This window comes from Theobroma cacao, chromosome 1 (assembly GCF_000208745.1).
Source record: "Theobroma cacao cultivar B97-61/B2 chromosome 1, Criollo_cocoa_genome_V2, whole genome shotgun sequence".
Taxonomy (NCBI): Eukaryota; Viridiplantae; Streptophyta; class Magnoliopsida; order Malvales; family Malvaceae; genus Theobroma; species Theobroma cacao.
Genome location: NC_030850.1, coordinates 34,506,528 through 34,524,535, shown reverse-complemented (window position 1 = coordinate 34,524,535; position 18,008 = coordinate 34,506,528). Strand labels below are relative to the sequence as shown.

At 37.4% G+C, this 18,008-nt stretch overlaps 3 protein-coding genes across 5 annotated transcripts; 2 read left to right on the top strand and 1 right to left on the bottom strand.

The window, feature by feature from the left end:
• LOC18614132 (U-box domain-containing protein 33) lies at nt 529-5,440 on the top strand. Its single transcript, XM_007051730.2, has 9 exons — nt 529-896; nt 1,011-1,114; nt 1,313-1,434; nt 1,908-2,012; nt 2,093-2,237; nt 2,457-2,594; nt 2,977-3,492; nt 3,836-4,582; nt 5,017-5,440. Exons 1-9 carry the CDS (start codon nt 740-742, stop codon nt 5,200-5,202), a joined length of 2,220 nt encoding a protein of 739 aa, XP_007051792.2. The 5' UTR covers nt 529-739; the 3' UTR covers nt 5,203-5,440.
• Nucleotides 6,276-10,745, top strand: LOC18614131 (U-box domain-containing protein 33). 2 transcript variants are annotated; one of them, XM_018122254.1, is made up of 9 exons: nt 6,276-6,668; nt 6,782-6,903; nt 7,354-7,475; nt 7,563-7,664; nt 7,847-8,033; nt 8,251-8,388; nt 8,557-9,246; nt 9,458-10,180; nt 10,287-10,745. In XM_018122254.1, exons 1-9 carry the CDS (start codon nt 6,527-6,529, stop codon nt 10,464-10,466), a joined length of 2,406 nt encoding a protein of 801 aa, XP_017977743.1. In that variant the 5' UTR covers nt 6,276-6,526; the 3' UTR covers nt 10,467-10,745. The 2 variants fall into 2 exon arrangements, with proteins under 2 accessions (XP_017977743.1, XP_007051790.2); XM_007051728.2 differs by having other exon boundaries at nt 6,779-6,903.
• LOC18614130 (signal peptide peptidase-like 4) lies at nt 10,909-18,008 on the bottom strand. 2 transcript variants are annotated; one of them, XM_007051727.2, is made up of 14 exons: nt 17,683-18,008; nt 16,438-16,596; nt 16,171-16,285; nt 15,386-15,502; nt 15,065-15,216; nt 14,745-14,927; nt 13,686-13,720; nt 13,256-13,418; nt 12,969-13,022; nt 12,678-12,770; nt 12,415-12,557; nt 11,927-11,997; nt 11,485-11,568; nt 10,909-11,361 (listed from the first exon to the last, which is right to left on the bottom strand). In XM_007051727.2, exons 1-14 carry the CDS (start codon nt 17,815-17,817, stop codon nt 11,249-11,251), a joined length of 1,617 nt encoding a protein of 538 aa, XP_007051789.1. In that variant the 5' UTR covers nt 17,818-18,008; the 3' UTR covers nt 10,909-11,248. The 2 variants fall into 2 exon arrangements, with proteins under 2 accessions (XP_007051789.1, XP_017977752.1); XM_018122263.1 differs by having other exon boundaries at nt 13,256-13,412.

Sequence of the window (18,008 nt, the reverse complement as noted above, 5' to 3'; positions counted from 1 at the left end):
ATCATCGTAGTCTCTGACCCGAGTCATGTGGTCTTTTTTGTTTTAATTTTTCCAGGAAGCTGCCAAGTCTTAAAGAAACTAGAGCACACCTTAGGCGTGGGCAAAAACTTAACAAATATTAACTGCAGCAATTAATGTTACTGCTACAATTAGATGATGACAGCACACTACCAACATCCTAATGATATACCTTATATAATCAAATAAAACTGCAACTTGTTACTATTTTAGTGATATTTAAACGTTTCTGTGCCTGGTTTCATGCATTAGCCACCTATTATTTTCAATTTAGAATCCACTGAAATAAGCACTCCTAGGGAAGGTGAAAGGAAACCAAGGTGTGATGCAAGATTTTTACAGAAAGGGACGACGGAATGAGTAGGAACTTAGCGTGTGGAACCCAGCAGTGACCAATGAAAGCCCAACAAGAAGAAAGAACAGTTATTTGGGTCAAAACGCGGATAAACAAAAAGAAAGGATCTACCCATTTTCCTGTGATATAGAAATTGCGTGCTATCACAGCCCCTTATATTTACGCTTAAGCCCAAAGCGAAGGCAAAGAATCTTGTCTTTTCCAACCTGCACAGTGCCGTTGAACTTTGATTTGATTGACTTGTGGCGTGCCTTGAAAGTTTCTTCCCACACAGGAAATATGAACTAGCCTTTAGCTCTTGCTTCTAACTTGAAAACAAGTGATCAGTTTAGTGGCAACAAGGAGAGAGACCATTGAACAAAACTAATGGATCAGATGACAGGTGCTGCTGAAACCATATATGTTGCAGTAGGAAAAGCTGTTGAAGAAAGCAAGCACACTTTGTTATGGGCATTGCAGAGACTTCGTCCCACAAAAGTTTGTATTCTTCATGTTCATCAGCCTGGCAATATGATCACCAACAGTATGTTCAGTCGTTGTAATCACAGTTTTGTTTAGTTGTATCATGTTCTTTGAAATTCTTTGCTATGTCAATATCTGATTTCTTCTTTCTGTTTTGTTCCTTGGTGCTATTTAGATGGTGTGAGTTCTCTAACAAGTAGGCTTCCACAACATGAAGTTGGGAAGAAGATGTTAGATAGGGTCATGAATGATTACCTTCTCATTTGTGGCCAGAAAAAGGTAATATTTCTTCTTCAGAGGAATTTTTGTCAAAATTGCAGAAAACTACCTTGCTTTCCCTGTAGACACTTGTTTTTTCTCCAGTGTTTTCAAGATTTTTTTTTTTCAAAAGCAGTTCTTGGTAAAGGGTCAACTGATTCTGTAACAAATCGTGCTCTTAACCTTACTTATGTTTGCCTTCATTATGTTTTCATGCAGGTCCAAGCAGAAAAGCGACACATCGAACTTGATGATGTTGCAAAGGGGATTGTGGAGCTGATTCGTGAGCACAATATCAAACAACTTGTCATGGGAGCAGCTGCTGACAAGCACTTTTCAGTGTACAAATAACTTGTTTACTAGTTCTCAATTTACTTTGACAGTCATGATAATAATTGTTCCTACTATTTAATTCTTTTTTCCCAGAGCTATTTTTCTTGTGCAACCATGTTAATGATTCGATATGTTCTGAGCCCATGAGATTAAGCAATGGCATGCTTTTTTCAGAGAAGAGAATAGAAGCAAATGTTGAACTGTTGGAAGCTGCTGAAAAATCTCAGCAGTTGATGTAGAAATAATCGTTTTTCTTTGTCTGTCTTCTTATTGAAGGAATCAAAAGTGAACTGTTTTTTTTTTCGTCTTGAAAAAACAATAACAAGCTTGATCCCCTGTTCTCAATTTCTCAAGTAGTATGTAACTTTTGTTACGCGTATAACTATTATTGTTAGGTTTGAGCTAGACCTGTTGCCGGGTTTTGCTTAGCTAAACTCTATAGATGGGCAAGCTTTCTCACCTGCCTGCCATAACATTGCAGGGGAATGACTGATCTCAAGTCTGAAAAAGCCCAATATGTGGATCGACATGCGCCACCTTCCTGTCAAATTTGGTTTATTTGTGGGGGGCAATTCGTCCATGGAAGGTATGCTCGCTAATAGTGTAATTGATCTGTTTCCAAGATTATTATGCGTACTGTACTTTTGTAAGGACTTCTTACTGTAGGTCAGTCGTTGAAACTGGACAATCAAACCTGAGTAGTCCTTCGTCAAGTTCCAGTCATTTGCCATGCTCTAGCAAAGTGGCTACCAATTCAGAACCGATTGTTTCTGAGACATCAGAGGAGAGTCCAGACTGGCTTGAGTTTCATGTACTACTCCACTTTGGGGAAGATTTGTTATTCACCTATACCTGATTATACAGGGAAATTTAAAACTTACATTATATATACATAAAGCATGTGAGAAATGAGAGGGTCAAATTTTCCATTTTGTCAAATTCTTTATGTTTCTGAATGAAGTCAGTGAAATCCAGTCTTTGTAAATCTTAACCTTTGCCAATGTCTTAGATGGTTTATGAATTTTCACAGGATTTTAGTAATGATCCACCCTTTGATCAACTTGACCAAGCCCTACTGGATGCTGAAAATTCAAATCGAGAAACATTTGAAGAGTTGGACAGGCGTATGAAAGCTGAAAAGAATGCTCTCAATGCTGTGATGCGCCAAGTAATGTCCCCCTTTCTTATTTCCTCTTTTCTCCTTTTCTGTAGATAAAATTTGCTTTTGGACTAAGAAAAGAAAATGAGTTACCCTCAAATTTATAGTTACATTACTTGTTGTAGATAAAATTTAACGCAAAAAAGGAAAAGGTTGTGCCTAGCTCTTATGTTACTGATCATAGAAGGAAACACGTTATCTGTTAATTTAAGTCAGGCTTGGCTCAAAATTACAAATATCTGGGTATTTTCCACCCCAAAGATGCAGTGTTTTCATGCTATCTTTCTTTAATCCAACTTTCTTTCTTTAATCCAACTTGCTTTCTTCAATCCCATTGCCATGAGAAAGCATTTATCAGAACTTTCTAATCACAGCCATTATCAACTTATAGGCTAGTGAATTGAAAAGATCATACACTGGAGAGTTAAGACGCCGGAGGGAAACTGAAGCAGCACTTATAAAACAGAAAGAGGAACTTGAACAGATCAAGCAGCAGAGAGATCAAGCGCGCAAAATTGCCAGAGCTCAAAAGTTATTATCCGAGAGTCGAGGTTCCAACTCAGGTGACATTAAAGTATTGGAAGCTAAGGTATCATCAGCTACGGAGCAGTTACAAATTTGCCAGAGAGAACGAGATGAGTTGCAGACAAAGCTTGAAAATGCTCGCAAGCAAACTGAGGAGCATTCAACAAAACAAGAAGAGACTTCAAGTGTGCATATGCAGCAATTCTTCTCGGAGTTCACTGTCACTGAAATTCATGATGCAACGGAGGACTTTGACCCTTCTTATAAGATTGCAGAAGGAGCATATGGTCGAATTTATAAATGTATTCTCCGTCACACTGAAGTGGCTATAAAGGTGCTCCACCAAAATTGTTTACAGGGCCCCTCAGAATTTCAACAGGAGGTAAGCTAGTGTCACCAGAATTATCCTTTTAAGCTATTAATTTATGAACATACTGTGATTATTTTGTGGCTTTAATTTTATAATTTAGAGACAAATATGACTTCTCAATGTGGCTTAATTTGGAGTAGTTAGGATTTTATGCCTTTGATTAAAATTTCTTGAGTACAAATACTGTGAGTCTAATTTTCAGTTCTATGAAGTCTGAAACTTCTAAATTGCTGAATATATATACTTATTCTTTGCTCATTGACATATTAAAGCAGTATTGCTTTTTTGATTCAAAGAAATCAGATATTTATCATAAAGAGAAAATGAAATAAAGTTTTCATCTGCTGTATTTCAGGTTGATATTTTGAGTAAGCTGAGGCATCCAAACCTGGTTACACTCATTGGAGTCTGCCCTGAAATTTGGGCTCTGATATATGAGTATCTCCCTAATGGAAGCCTTGAAGATCGTCTGAGCCAAATGAATAATACTCCCCCATTGTCATGGCAAACGCGAATACATATAGCTACTGAGATATGTTCTGCACTCATCTTCCTACATTCCAGTAAGCCTCAAAGGTTAGTGCATGGCAACTTAAAGCCAAGAAATATACTCCTTGACACCAACTTTGGCTGCAAACTTAGCGACTTTGGAGTCTGCCATGCACTCTCTTCTATCAAAATTTCAAGCAATATGACTGTTCCAAGCAGCAGATTTCCTTACCTGGATCCTCAGTTTCTTACAACAAGATCATTGACTCCTAGTTCTGACATATACTCATTTGGCATTATATTACTACAGTTAATTACTGGGATATCACCCTTGCATATAGCAGAGAACGTGCAAAATGCACTAAATGGAGGATATCTTAATGATTTATTGGATCCTTCAGCTGGAGGCTGGTCATATTTGCAAGCTGAGCAGTTGACTCGCTTGGCTTTGAGATGCTGTGATAATAACCGAAGTCGTCGACCAGACCTTGCTTCAGAAGTTTTCAGGGTTCTTGAGAAGATGAGAGATTCTATTGGACCCTTATCAACATTCCATGCTGGGTCTGAAGATCATCATAAGCCTCCACATTATTTCATTTGCCCCATTACTCAGGTTAGCCTCCATCCTTACCAATGGCTTATTTATCAGGACTGAAGTCTTTTAATTCTGTCACTGTTTCCACAATCACGTATTCAAGTTAATACCACCATCAGTTAACTCGGGCAATTCAAAGCCTTTACATATCCCTTGTCAAATGCTAGATTCTTGATGCATATTGGGTTTTTTATAGGTCTATTAACCTAATACATACTTTTCGGTATTAATTTTTATGCATCGTAGAGATTAAGAAAACTAAAAGCAAATACCAGAACAGAAATTGTGGTAACAGTGACAACCACAGGAGACTTAGTAAATTCAACTTACCTAGAGGGTGTTATGATTTTTATGAATGTAGCTGTAACTCTTCTTGACTCTGAGGGAAGAACCAGTTTGGGTTGTATTTGAATCCAATATAGCATATTGAATTGGTTTGCTCATGTTTGCAGGAAATCATGGCAAATCCACATGTGGCAGCTGATGGATACACGTATGAATTACAGGCATTGCGGGAATGGCTGGGTAGGGGCCACAATACCTCCCCTGTGATAAACATCGAGCTTCCTCATCGCAATCTGGTCCCGAACCATGCACTTCGTTCTGCAATCTTGGAGTGGCAGCAGCAGCAGCATTAACATTGTATTTTAATTTAGTTTGCTCATGACAGGCAACCCCAGACCTTGAGCTAAATCATGTTATGTCTTTTAACGTTGCTCCTTGTTCTAAGAACATATTGGACTAGTTTCCTAGTATTCCACATGTTGTATGTTTCTCTCTTTTACATGTGGTTGCTTGTTTAAAACAGGATATATGCATATTTACAGGTAATGTATTGTACATATATGATATTTACCTCAACGATCTGCCAACTCTGCTTCTACTTGTCATGACTTGCTCATCTGATTTACTACCCTTGAGCAGGGAAACTCACCATTGGGTGACATTCAGATTCATGTTTAGGGGGTTAATTTTCCTTTCTACTTCCTGCTGTCCAGCTAGAGTTTCAATGTGAACGAACAACAAAAGATACAAGAATTACAATGGAGGAAAATGGACGAGGAAACAGCACTAGTTTTTCACTTTTACAGTTTGTACTTTCTGTTCTGTTGTCAGCCCGTGAGTTCAAAACAATCATTGTACTCTCCGATCCGAGTCATGCTCATGTCACAGCATTTATTTTGTCCATGACCGGAGCCCAAGTCTTAAAGAAGCTAGGAGATAAAACTTTGGCGTCCATCTTATTAGATTTTGTCCTACCATTTTTTGTTATTTTTTATGACAATCCTCATCCTTATCAGTTACCTTCCTCAACAAAAACCACGACATAGACAAATGTTTACCTGCTTGGTTTTGCTAGCTTTAAGGCTTTCATCGCCTCTGCAAACATATACAGTGAAAAGAACCATAAAAAAGTTACATGAAAAAATGGTTTTTTTCTCCTAATTTGGTTTTCATATATAAAAGTAATTTCACTTTGAAAGAGATGTACGCATGAAAGCAGAAAGAAGGTAAAAGGAACCAAGGATGAGAAAAAGAGGTATGGGTGTTGGTTCGTGGAACCCAGCTCCAGCAGTGACCAATGAAACTAAAAAGTTGGGAAAAGAATGCTTTTGGATCCAAAAGCAGCAAAAAAATTTTGGGCTTTGGATTATTTTTAGAATACAAATATTTTCCCGTTGATATAATATATATACTAATACTGTTATTAGTGATTAATTCCGTGCCATGGCAAGTCTCTTACATCAACAGGCCTTAACGTAGGGAATCTTCCTTTTTTTTTCTCTGTATGTATAGTCATTGACGCCGGATTGACTTGGAACTTGCCTTGAAGGTTTCTTGGTTTATATCAGATAAAGACTGAGGAGAAGGAAATAGTTGCCTTGACAACTTTAAAACAGGTGGATTCAGGGAGTTAGCAAACTGGTGAGGAGAGAGATCATCAAACAACTGCTGGAAAACATGGCTAGTGATGGTACCATTTATGTTGCAGTAGGAGAATTTGACGAAAGTGAGCTCACTTTGTTTTGGACATTACATAATCTTAGTCCTCTAAAAGTTTGCATTCTTCATGTTCATCAGCCATCCAAGATGATCTCCTCCAGTAAGTCAACTCAATGCAATAGTTACATGTTGGGCTGTTGATTTCTACTTAGAGATTCTTTGCTATATGTAATCTGATTTGTATTTTCTTTCGTTCCCCCTACCCCTAAGGAGTTGATGGGAATTTAGCTGTAATGCTTTTTCACCAACAACAACTCAGGGGTCTAGAAGAAGTTGGGAACGACATGATGCACAGGATCATGGATGAGTGCGTTCTTTTTTGTCGTGAAGCAGGGGTACTATTTCTTCTTCAGTCTTCTTTTTGTACAGTTGCACTTTTAATTGCTACTGAACCCAGCAGAAGAATCTTTTTTGCTTAATGGAAAGTTATTTCTGGATTTATAGGGTTTTGTAGTGTTGGGTATGGAAACAGTATGCAATTGTATAGTGAAACATGGGTGATTGTGAATTGAAAGAACCACAGGCATGTCTCTTGACACATCTCTAAGGGTTTGGCGGTGGAATTTACATTAGTTTTTCAACCATGGGGAACTGACACCAAATACAAATCCAATTTTATTCCTCAGAGAACTGTTTTCGGTGGAGAAAGTTCAAAAAACTGCCCCCTCGATGCCCATAAACAACAGTTTTCGAGAATTTTTTATTCTGAAGCAGTTCTTCTTATGACAAGGTCCAACTCTTTTTATAACAAAGCAGGTATATTGCCATTCATTGTCTTGGTGTAGGTCAGTGCAGAAAAACTATTTATTCAAAGGGATGATGTTGCGAAGGGGATTGTGGAACTGATTCATCGGCACAATATCAAGAAGCTAGTCATGGGAGCAGCAGCTGCCGAGCACTTTTCAGAGTACAACTAACTCGTTCAGTTTCCTTAACATTCATGATCTTATTTATTTCCTGCACTCATCTGCTGACCTTGCTCTTAACATTGTAGGCGAATGTGGCTCATGTCTGAGAAAGCACAATATGTAAACGATAATGCACCACTTTCCTGTCAAATTTGGTTCATTTGCAGGGAGCAACTTGTCCACAAAAGGTATGCTCAATGATTGCCAAAATCCTGATTCTAATTTGTCTGTCTTATCTGTTGGAACTTTTGAGATGCATATTTCAAGCTAATGGGTGAAAAATTCTCTCTCAGACTCTCAGCAATTTATCAATAATGAGATTGCACATTCCAACTGCTTCATTATATTGACTTTAAGGTCTTTAGTGCAGGTTTGAAACTGGGCAATCATCACATGCACTAAGCCCATCAGGTTCCGGTTATTTGACAAGCTCTAGTGAAGCTGCTGGTATATTAGACGCGGCTGTTTTTGAGGAAAGAGAGGAGAATGAATGTGAGCTTGATCGATTTGTACTGCTTCGCTCTGGAGAGGATCAGGATTCTCTATCAATGCCCAATGTACTGGAACATAGTAGTACTATCTCCATTCATCTGCCATAAAAGCTACATGTTGAGCATGCCCACAATTCAAATTTCTATTGTCATATGCTGATCATCACCACATTCATTTTGCCCATCCCTTTGGCTTGATTTTGAACTGAATCCTGAAAAATCAAGCACTTTCAGATTTAAACCATTATTGCTAATGTCCCTCCTGGTTCATGGCTTTTGGCAGGAAGGAAGCGGCAATGATCAACTCTTTGATCAACTTGAACAGGCACTGCAGGAAGCTGAAACATCAAACCGAAAAGCATATGAAGAGTCCAACAGGCGTGTCAAAGCTGAAATGGATGCTGTCCGGGCTATGCGCCAAGTAATGTCTTTTGAAATTCTGCCCTTGTTACCTCTCTTTTGTGAAGATGGTTTTGCTTGGTATTGAGAACAAATGAGTCACCATTGAATTTATACTTCCACTGAAGATTGTACATTAAGTTATAAAGATTAACACGTTTACTGACAGTTCCTTTCCCTTTATTTATAGGCAAAAGCATTTGAAAGGTTGTACAATGAACGCAAGAGAGAAACTGAGGCAGCACTTGCAAAACAGAAGGAGGAGCTTGAAAAGATGAAGAGGCAGAGAGATGAAGAGCATTTAATTGCCATGGGACAAAAGTCGATACTGGATAGCCAAGTTGCCAACTCAGATTACAGGATAAAACAATTGGAAGATCAGTTGTCATCAGCTGTGGAGCAGTTACAAATTTCACAGAAAGAACGAGATGAGTTGCAAGTAGAGCTTGAAAATACTCGCAAAGTAACTGAAGAGCTTTTGAGAAAACAGGCAGAAGAGACCTCAAGCACACATATGCAGCAAATCTACCCAGACCAGTTGTCTGCCTCAGAGATCCACGATGCAACTCTGGATCAGTTACAAATTTGCCAGAAAGAAAAAGATGAGTTGCAGGTTGAGCTTGAAAATACCCGTAAGATAACTGACGAGGTTTTAAGAAAACAAGCCGAAGATACCTCAAGCACACATGTGCAGCAACCCTATGCAGAGTTTTCTCTCTCAGAGATTCAGGAAGCGACTGAGGACTTTGACCCATCCTTTAAGATTACAGAAGGAACTCGGGGGAGCGTTTACTATAGATGTGTCCTTCGGCACACTGATGTGGCCATAAAGGTGCTCGGCCAAAACAGCTTACAAGACCCCTCTGAATTTCAGCAGGAGGTAAGAAAACTCGTTGCATAAATTGAGTTTCTACCAGATTATCCTTCTAAAGTTTGCATTCCTTGGGCATTTTCAATTTTGTCTACGTGTTCTTCTAATTATGAAGACTAACAATCAATTAGATTTCATATGAAGCAACAAATTTTAGATTCAAAGAAGTTGCATACATATACAAATAGAGTGAAATAAAGTTTGTTCTCCTGTATTTCAGGTTGATGAGTTGAGTAAATCGAGGCATCCAAATCTAGTAACTCTCATTGGGGCCTGCCCTGAAATTTGGGCTATAATCTATGAATATCTTCCTAATGGAAGCCTTGAAGATCGTTTGAACTGCAGAAATGACACCCCTCCGCTGTCATCGCAAACTCGGATAAATATAGCTACTGAGCTTTGCTCTACTCTCATGTTTTTACATTCCAGTAAACCTCAGAGCGTAGTGCATGGCAACTTAAAACCTGGGAATATTCTCCTTGATGCCAACTTTGGGTGCAAACTTAGCGACTTCGGAGCCCGCCGTGCACTCTCTCTTCTGGAAGACTCAAGCAACGCACGGCCTTACCTAGATCCTGATTTTCGTAGTACTGGAAGATTATCTCACAGTTTAGACTTATACCCGTTTGGCATTATACTGTTACAGTTATTGAGTGGGAGATCAACTCAGGGTATAGCTGAGACTGCGCAAAATGCACTACAAAATCTGAATTCCTTCTTGGATTCTTCAGCTGGAAACTGGCCATACCAAGTTGCACAGTTGACCCGCTTGGCTATTAGATGCTGTGACATTAATCTAAGCCGTCGACCTGATCTTGCTTCAGATGTTTTGAGAGTGCTTGAAACGATGAGAGTTTCTTCTGGAGCCACGTTATCATTCCTTTCCGAGTCTGATGAAGATAATCGTGAGCCTCCATCTTATTTCATTTGTCCCATTTTACAGGTTAGCTCCATTCCATTTCATTGCCCCATTTTATTGCTAACGAAATAACCAATGGATTATTTTTGCAAACACAGTATTCAAAAATTCATTGATAATTGCCTTGCAGGAAGTTATGGATGATCCGCATGTGGCAGCCGATGGTTACACTTATGAGGCATCGGCATTGCGGGGATGGCTGGCTGACCATGATTCCTCCCCTATGACAAACCTCAGGCTTTCACATCGGAATCTTGTCCCTAACCATGCTCTGCGTTCTGCGATTAGGGAGTGGCAGCAACCTCATTGAAAACTGGAAACTGTATTTTTGTTTCAGGAACATGTTTCACTACGTCTCCCTCATAAGGTTCCATTGTATATATCTTGCTCTTTCATCCTTGGGTTTTCCATGCTCTTCCTTACTTATACTACAATGTACTATGTTATATTGTTGTATATACCTTGTCAAGGGTCGGAAACGCTATTATAAAGAACAAAATATAGATCTTGCCCCATTGCAAAGTACCTTCAGTTGATTGGCATGATACAACTGTTTTTGTTATGATATGGAGCTTTCAGATTTATCCTACCTGCTTAGTTCTAATTGGTTTTATACATCCTGGCTTATCCATCTAATTCACAGGCGTTGTCATTGAGATTTGGCAGATCCAAAATCTCAGCTAAAATTTAATACTTGATAATGATGCTGGCATAACCAAAATGGAAATGAACAATTTGTTTGGCTTCAGGAGACTCAAAAGACAAACATAGAATTTACTTGAATGAAATATATTCTCGGATGCCACTCGTACAAAAAGATCACTCAGAAGTCTGGAACCATGGCCTTTACTTTGGGATCATTTGATCATAGTTTTACAGAATCAACAGTAAAGCTTCTATGAAATTAGTTGAACTGGCTTAAAAGTGCTCTGTTACTGGTCAATTTCTAAACGGATTGCAATAACTATACTGCAAATATTACATGCTCCTCTACAACCTAAAAGGGTAAAAAGCTTTTTCAACAGGTTCTGTACTAAAAGCCAAAACAGGTATGCAACCGAGGTACTTATTTTTCAATGTTTATTACCGTCATTACTTTTCTTGTAAGGGCTGAAGTTGGACATGCGGACAAGGCCTTTCTGGTTCTCCTCTTGTCCAGAGAATTTTGAGATCTCCCCTCTTCTTTCCCAATGTGATAAAGGTCCCTGCATCCCACACAACAGATTGGTAAGAAAAATACAGTGGAAGACAATGTTTCATCTGGGGCTTATGAGCATGGTAATTTATGTTACAGAGACTGCACTATTCTTAATCTCATTTCCACTTACCAAGTGTGAATGGAACGATGTAAAGCAAAGCTGGTTGGCCATGTCCATCCATCATGTTCAAAGCCACATACGTGACCAGAAGACCTGTAGAATGAATTTATAGAATAGAGCATTAATGAGCCAATGGTCTTTATATTGCAAGACAGAAGACAAGGAAAAGGAAACTGCAAAAAAAAAAAAAGAAAAATTCCTATCACATTAAATAAAGCCCCCAGCAAATCTGGGAAATATCATTTTCATGCCCTTTTGGATTAAACTTTAGAGCTACATAAGCTCTGCAAGTCAGGCTCAAACAATTTTTTTTTTCCTTAGCACTGAGAGTTTGAGCGTTGTTAATCAGAGGCTAAGCTAAGTTGGAACAAAGTAAAATTCATGCTCAGCTTGGTCCATAATACCCCCACATATCAACAGGATGGCTCTGCAGATTTAGAATTTCTCATACCTACACCATAAGCAGTCATTGCCCATACAAAATACCCAGCTCGGAGATTTTTCTTTGCCAGCCAATCATATCTGCAAAAAATCACTGGTACAGTCAGACCAAACATCAGAAACCAATCTCTTTGTTTGGAACAAATCTAAGTAATGAACATTTGAGCGAAAATAGAGTACTATGAAAACAAACAGAAGCGATTATTTCCAGTTTAAACTATGCTGCACATTGAATTTGGTCCAACCAATCTTTAGTTCAATCAATAGCACACTCATAAGCCACAGCAACACAAATTATGGACTTATTGATGAAAAATCTTGTAAATATGGTCTATTCACAAATTACAATCAGCATGTTTAGATGTTCTGGTTATAAGATCTTAAACTATACAAAAGCATAAAGAATCAGCAAAGGCATCAAAGAGCAAAATTTAATGTTGAGATTCTATGGAAAGCTGGTAGGCATGCAAAAGTTACAATTGGCTCCAATGTTCAAACCTTAGAGAGAATGCCACAAGCAGTCCAGGTAAGATTATGTCTCCAAATCCAATAACACTGTAGCCACCCCAAGGATCAAACATGCGTGGAATTTTTAGTAGCATTGGTATGCCATCCTCTCCACTCTTATCACCACGAGCTACCTATATAGAAGAAAAATAATAATATAACGTCATTCTCTCAATTGTCCAACAGGTCTAGAGAAAGAATATCAGCCATTATTAGAATTCTATGGTGGGAAAATAATGTTGATAATTGCTTACCACTATCATCACGCTCTCATGAAACCACCATTTGGAAACAAACACCCAAAAGATATCATACAAGAAAGCACAACCCAGAAGAACCGTTCCAACCTGATTCAATAAAAATTCACCAATAAAAACATAAAAAATTTATTCAATATTTCAATTATTCTCATATGTATGCTAGCTACATGCATAGTTTATCCTCTGTGTACAGAAACACGGAGAAGATAAGACCCGTATAATAGCAAAACATGCATGCATCTCTAAGCAGTAGGCAGAAAAAGCCAAATGAATCAAAATACTCACCTTGAGATTTGGTATGCGAACAACCTGAAGAACTGTGATTATAAGTGCAATACCCTGATTGAGCAGGCAAAAGAGGAGGTTTATATACCATCAGCTTACCATAATAAGAGTGTAAATCAAACTAAGTTTCCAAGCATATTATTTTCAATGAGAAGAGATATCACTACAAGCAAATAGACACATGAGTGACTTCCATGCTTTACAACACGATCACCTCAAGAAATTGATTAACTAAGAAAGATACCATAACAACATATCAAGGGAAGATACTAGAAATGTTGTCTTACAAGAATATCTTGACCTATCCAGGCAAAGGAGATACGGCGATACACTGCCCAAACAACAGCAAATGCTATGCAGAAGGGACAAACAGCCAGTGTCAGATGCGAAACAGCTCCAAAGAAGGGTACTTTGATAAATGATTCTGCAAAGCGTTGAAACCACCTGAAACTATATATATTTAGCTGTCAGTGTCATATTATTTGTAACCTGTTCATTAGAACTTGGAACGAAAAAGCATGTATTCTATGAATAATGAAATTTTTATAACACTGTAATAGAGACTTTGTTTAGAAAAGTGTTACTGATTTCCTTTTCCACATATTTCTGAGAGAGACTTTGGTCTTAATGATGTTCAATTACAGTCACAGGGAAGGAGAACAATTAAGAAAGTGGCCATGTAAACACAGAAAAGCAACAGGGAAGGAATATGCATACCATGATAACAAAGCCACTAAACACGTTTGCAGGCCCTGGAAGCATAAAGGGATATCAAGGATCAGCATTCATCTCAAGAAAGTCTTCCCCTTCCCCCAACCCTCTACGCTTTCTATCAGGCCTTATCATTAGAGAATATCAGAAAAATGTAATGTGAATTCAACTGTGGCTCATGATTAAGTAATTTTTACATCCAGGCGTATTTATTCAACAGATGTTTTCAAATTGAGGTTCAGAAAAACACTGAGCACAGACACTGATTAGTCATTGGCTGTTGCCAAAGTTGCAAGTTTTTTATCATTTCCAGCACTAAGTTAGATTGCATGATTATTGTCTTCAACATTAAAAAATTACATTGAGCAACACCAGAAACTTTTTTAGTAGGTGACATACTATGTTCTTTTTGATAAGTTTTAAGCTGACAGGATTGTGAGCCTTGCATCTCACACATTCAAGATCCTCGACACATTGTCTAAAATCTTAGCCTCTGTAAAAACATAAAGGAATAGAAATCAGAGTGGCCACCAATAAGGAACAAGGTATCCCTGATTGCAGCTTCTGAAACTAATTACCATCACAGTGGACAGATTCAAGATCTTTAACACGTTGAATAAACTTTTCTTCTCTAAAGATGTGCACATATATGTTAAACAGTCCATAAAAGCACTGAGACATGGATGATGGTGCTCGACATGCACAAGATATGCATGTGCAACAACATTGCAGCTTCCATCAAATGGCTTCATAAGTCATAACTATTAGTCACACTTAGGGACATTGTTGATCATGTAAAATAGAGTCGAAAGATGACTCTTCAGCCCAATAAGCTTCGCTTAAAACTTTTGGTAAGTTTTCCAAAGAAGCACAGACCAAAAACAGGGAGAAGAAGAGCATATAAATATAAGGAAAGAAAGACTAGCATCATTAGTAAAATCCAAAACCTGCCCATGAAAGAATTGATTTGAAGTGGCTCAGTAATAACTAGTGAACTACCGATAAAAAGATGGAGGAAATAAGCCACGCTACAGTAAGCATACAAGTATATGAAGACACACGCACCTCGACTCCACCGATGCAAAACAGAACCACCAGAACCTCAACAAACCAGAATGACATAAGTTTGTAAAGCATGACCAAGAAACATGAAGCAATCACAACAAAGAGAATTGCTGATGTTGTATTTATGTCAACAAAACCACTCGAACCTACACCTCCGGCTTGTAGAAATTGTTCTGATGCATCCTGTGCAAACAAATTCAATCAGCATATCATTGTAGTGAATGATTGAATTATACTGAAAAAGCTTTTGCCGCATATGTACTAGAACAGAATTTAAAACAGAATGCATAAAATTTGCTCTTAAAAAGATAAAAATTGACCTTTAGTAACTTGTCTTGCTCAATAGCAACTTCTCTGGCAGTCCATGCAGACCAATAAGAAGCACACAAAATGGTACCAACGGCCATTAGCCACAAAAACACTTCTGCAACATCAACTGCTGGGCGCTTTGGAGAGTAAAGCGCAACAGAAACTAAATAAAGATGAAAAGTGCAGACAAATTAAAATCCATTCTGAAATAATGCTAGATAAGGTATTACCAAGCAATAAAAAGATCAGAAAAGTATTTTTTAAGAACAAAAAAGAGACAGGGTCAACTGTTACATTGATATTAAAGAAATGTGAAAGAAAGAAAGCCATACCCATAGTGTTGTTATTTATATATTTTTCCAAATTTGAACCAGCATCTTGAGGGAGCATGACAGCTGGTATTTGTATATCTACATCCGCGTCAGATTCACAAACCATCTTGAACAGTTCTGTCGATTAAGATTAACTGATTCAGTATTTAGAAAGGAAAAACAAGATTTGGGCTGTTGACAACTGCTCATAATAACTGTAATTAGCCATTATAATAAATTCTATCATCTTTAATGTAGTATTTCCTATCTTATTATGGGTAAATTGATTAAGCATCTGATACGACCACAACCATAGCTCAAGTAACCTCCCAGGATTAAAAATGATGATATCACAACAGCTATCTAGAGAACTTGGACGGATAAAATGCAACAATACATAAAGACATACCAGAAAGAACAGATCGAGTAATTTTATGAGTAATTTTTTTTATCACATTTGTAGTAGAATTGACACTTTTCAAGGAGCAGTATAATGATGGTTATAGTTGAAAAATGAAAAGACATCATAAGCAGAAATATAAGCCCACAAAATTTCTTCAGACTTCCAACTCTAAGTAGTAATCTTATCCTATATTCTGCGCAGAATATCTTCTTTTGCTTTTGGTTCACACAAAAATCTTAGTATAAAATGAAGTAAAGATCTATCCATCAAATGAATACCTCTAAGAAGGCAGATAGCACATGAATAAGTATTGGGTATGTAGCCAATCTTTACCACACCAGGCCATCAAGATGGACGAACTCTTAGGAGTTGCATAAAGAAGTGGTAAAAGAACATGAAATACCTGTTTGGTTGTTTATTATGAGGATGGCAGAAGCACCAACTTCTTCAGCAACATTTGCTTTCGTTGTGAAACTACAGTTACCTCGATGTACAAGAATGACCTCCCCCTCTGTAAGCTACCAACAGACAAGATATTTAAGATTAATAAAGAGTGAGGGAACAAGAATAAGGGCAACTGTTAAGATGAAAGCACAAGCACATATCAGTGAGAATATATCTAGAAGTCAAATTGTATGAATACATTGTAAAAAGATCAGAATTTGAAAACCTGATTCCTAGGCTTGCTGCAACAATCAGGAGGATCTGCAAGAGCAAGCCTTGTACGGCTTGCATGTTTTTCCTTGGACTCCAAAGTAGGTCCAAAACGAGCGCCAACACCAACATACTCATTATCTTCTAAACTATTAATCCAGGTTGGGACTTTTACCTATAAAACAAATTGGCTCAAATCCAATATACAAAGGCCATATTAATAAATTTAAAAAAGAAATACAAAAGAATATAATTACTCCAAGAACAAACATTACAAATAAACAAGCACCATTTCTAAATCAACTTTCAAAGGGCAGCAAAGAAGTAAGAAATTCTATTATTATGTCCAAAATTTAAAAGCAAAAAGAAGAAGACAGAATATGTTCATTAAAATATTTAATTTCAACAATTTCATTACTAGAGAAAGAAAGACGAAATTTATCTTAATACAACTATTTACTTAACTTATATAAGCTGAGTTCAAGTTTCAAATTCTTCGGAGATTAAAGACATTCTGATAAAAAGTTATCATCCAAGTAAAATCTACTTTGGTCTACTTTAAAGTTTGAGGAAAGATTAAAGTTTTCTGTGGCTGCCAGTAAATGTCTAAAACTGTCCCACTATACTGATATTATGGGAAAATAGTCCTCCTCAACTAAAAGCCTAAAACAACTACTTAGCTTAATTTAACCAAGTTTTTTCCTTTCCAATGCTTAGAAACAAACAATTCAATAAAGTTAATGCATTTTATCTCCCAGCACTTAATAAAAAAATAAGAAGAAAATAAAAATAAAAAGCTGATACCAAAAAACTTAGCTCATAACAAATTGACTACTTCATTTCCCCTTGATCTAAAGCAAAAAAAAGGAACTCAAAAGAAACCACACCTTTACTTTCACTTCCTTTGACAGGGGAAAGAAAAATAAGGAACGAATAGCATGCTAATAAATTTACCTCTTGCCTATCAAAGTTGAAAACCACAATAATAAACCTAAAAAAAAAAACATTTCCCACCATTTTCTCAGCAATCAAACAGGAAGAACCAAAGACTGAGTCAAAACTTTATGTAAATAAATCCCAACAAAAACAATTAAACTACTTATCAAATTCAATAAAGCATCATAACCCAACATCAAGTACAAAAGCAAAAAGCTAGATTCTTTCATCCTTCATTATCTCAGCAACCAAACAGACAGCAAGGAAAAGAAAACATAACCAAAAAAACAGACGAAGTAAATGTTTAGGGCTTTTGTAGGAATACCAGAACAAAGTTGTTAGCACAACCAGGTCTCTTTGGAGCAACGTTGTCTTGATGAACTATGTCCCCAGCTGACCCCAACCCAGCACTCAGAACTACTATTAAAATTACTATAAACACACCCTTATTTATTTCCATACTAGGAAAGAATTACCATAAAAAGAGAAACAACAGGGTCTCTAGGGTTCTTCTCTTCTTTTCTTTTCTTCAAAGGGAGAAAGAAAGAAAACAAAAAACAAAACAGATAGAAGTGATGAAGAAATGTGACGAAGATGAAAGCACGGAAGAAAAGTAGAGGAAAATATCACTCCTTTATTTCTCTTTTCTTT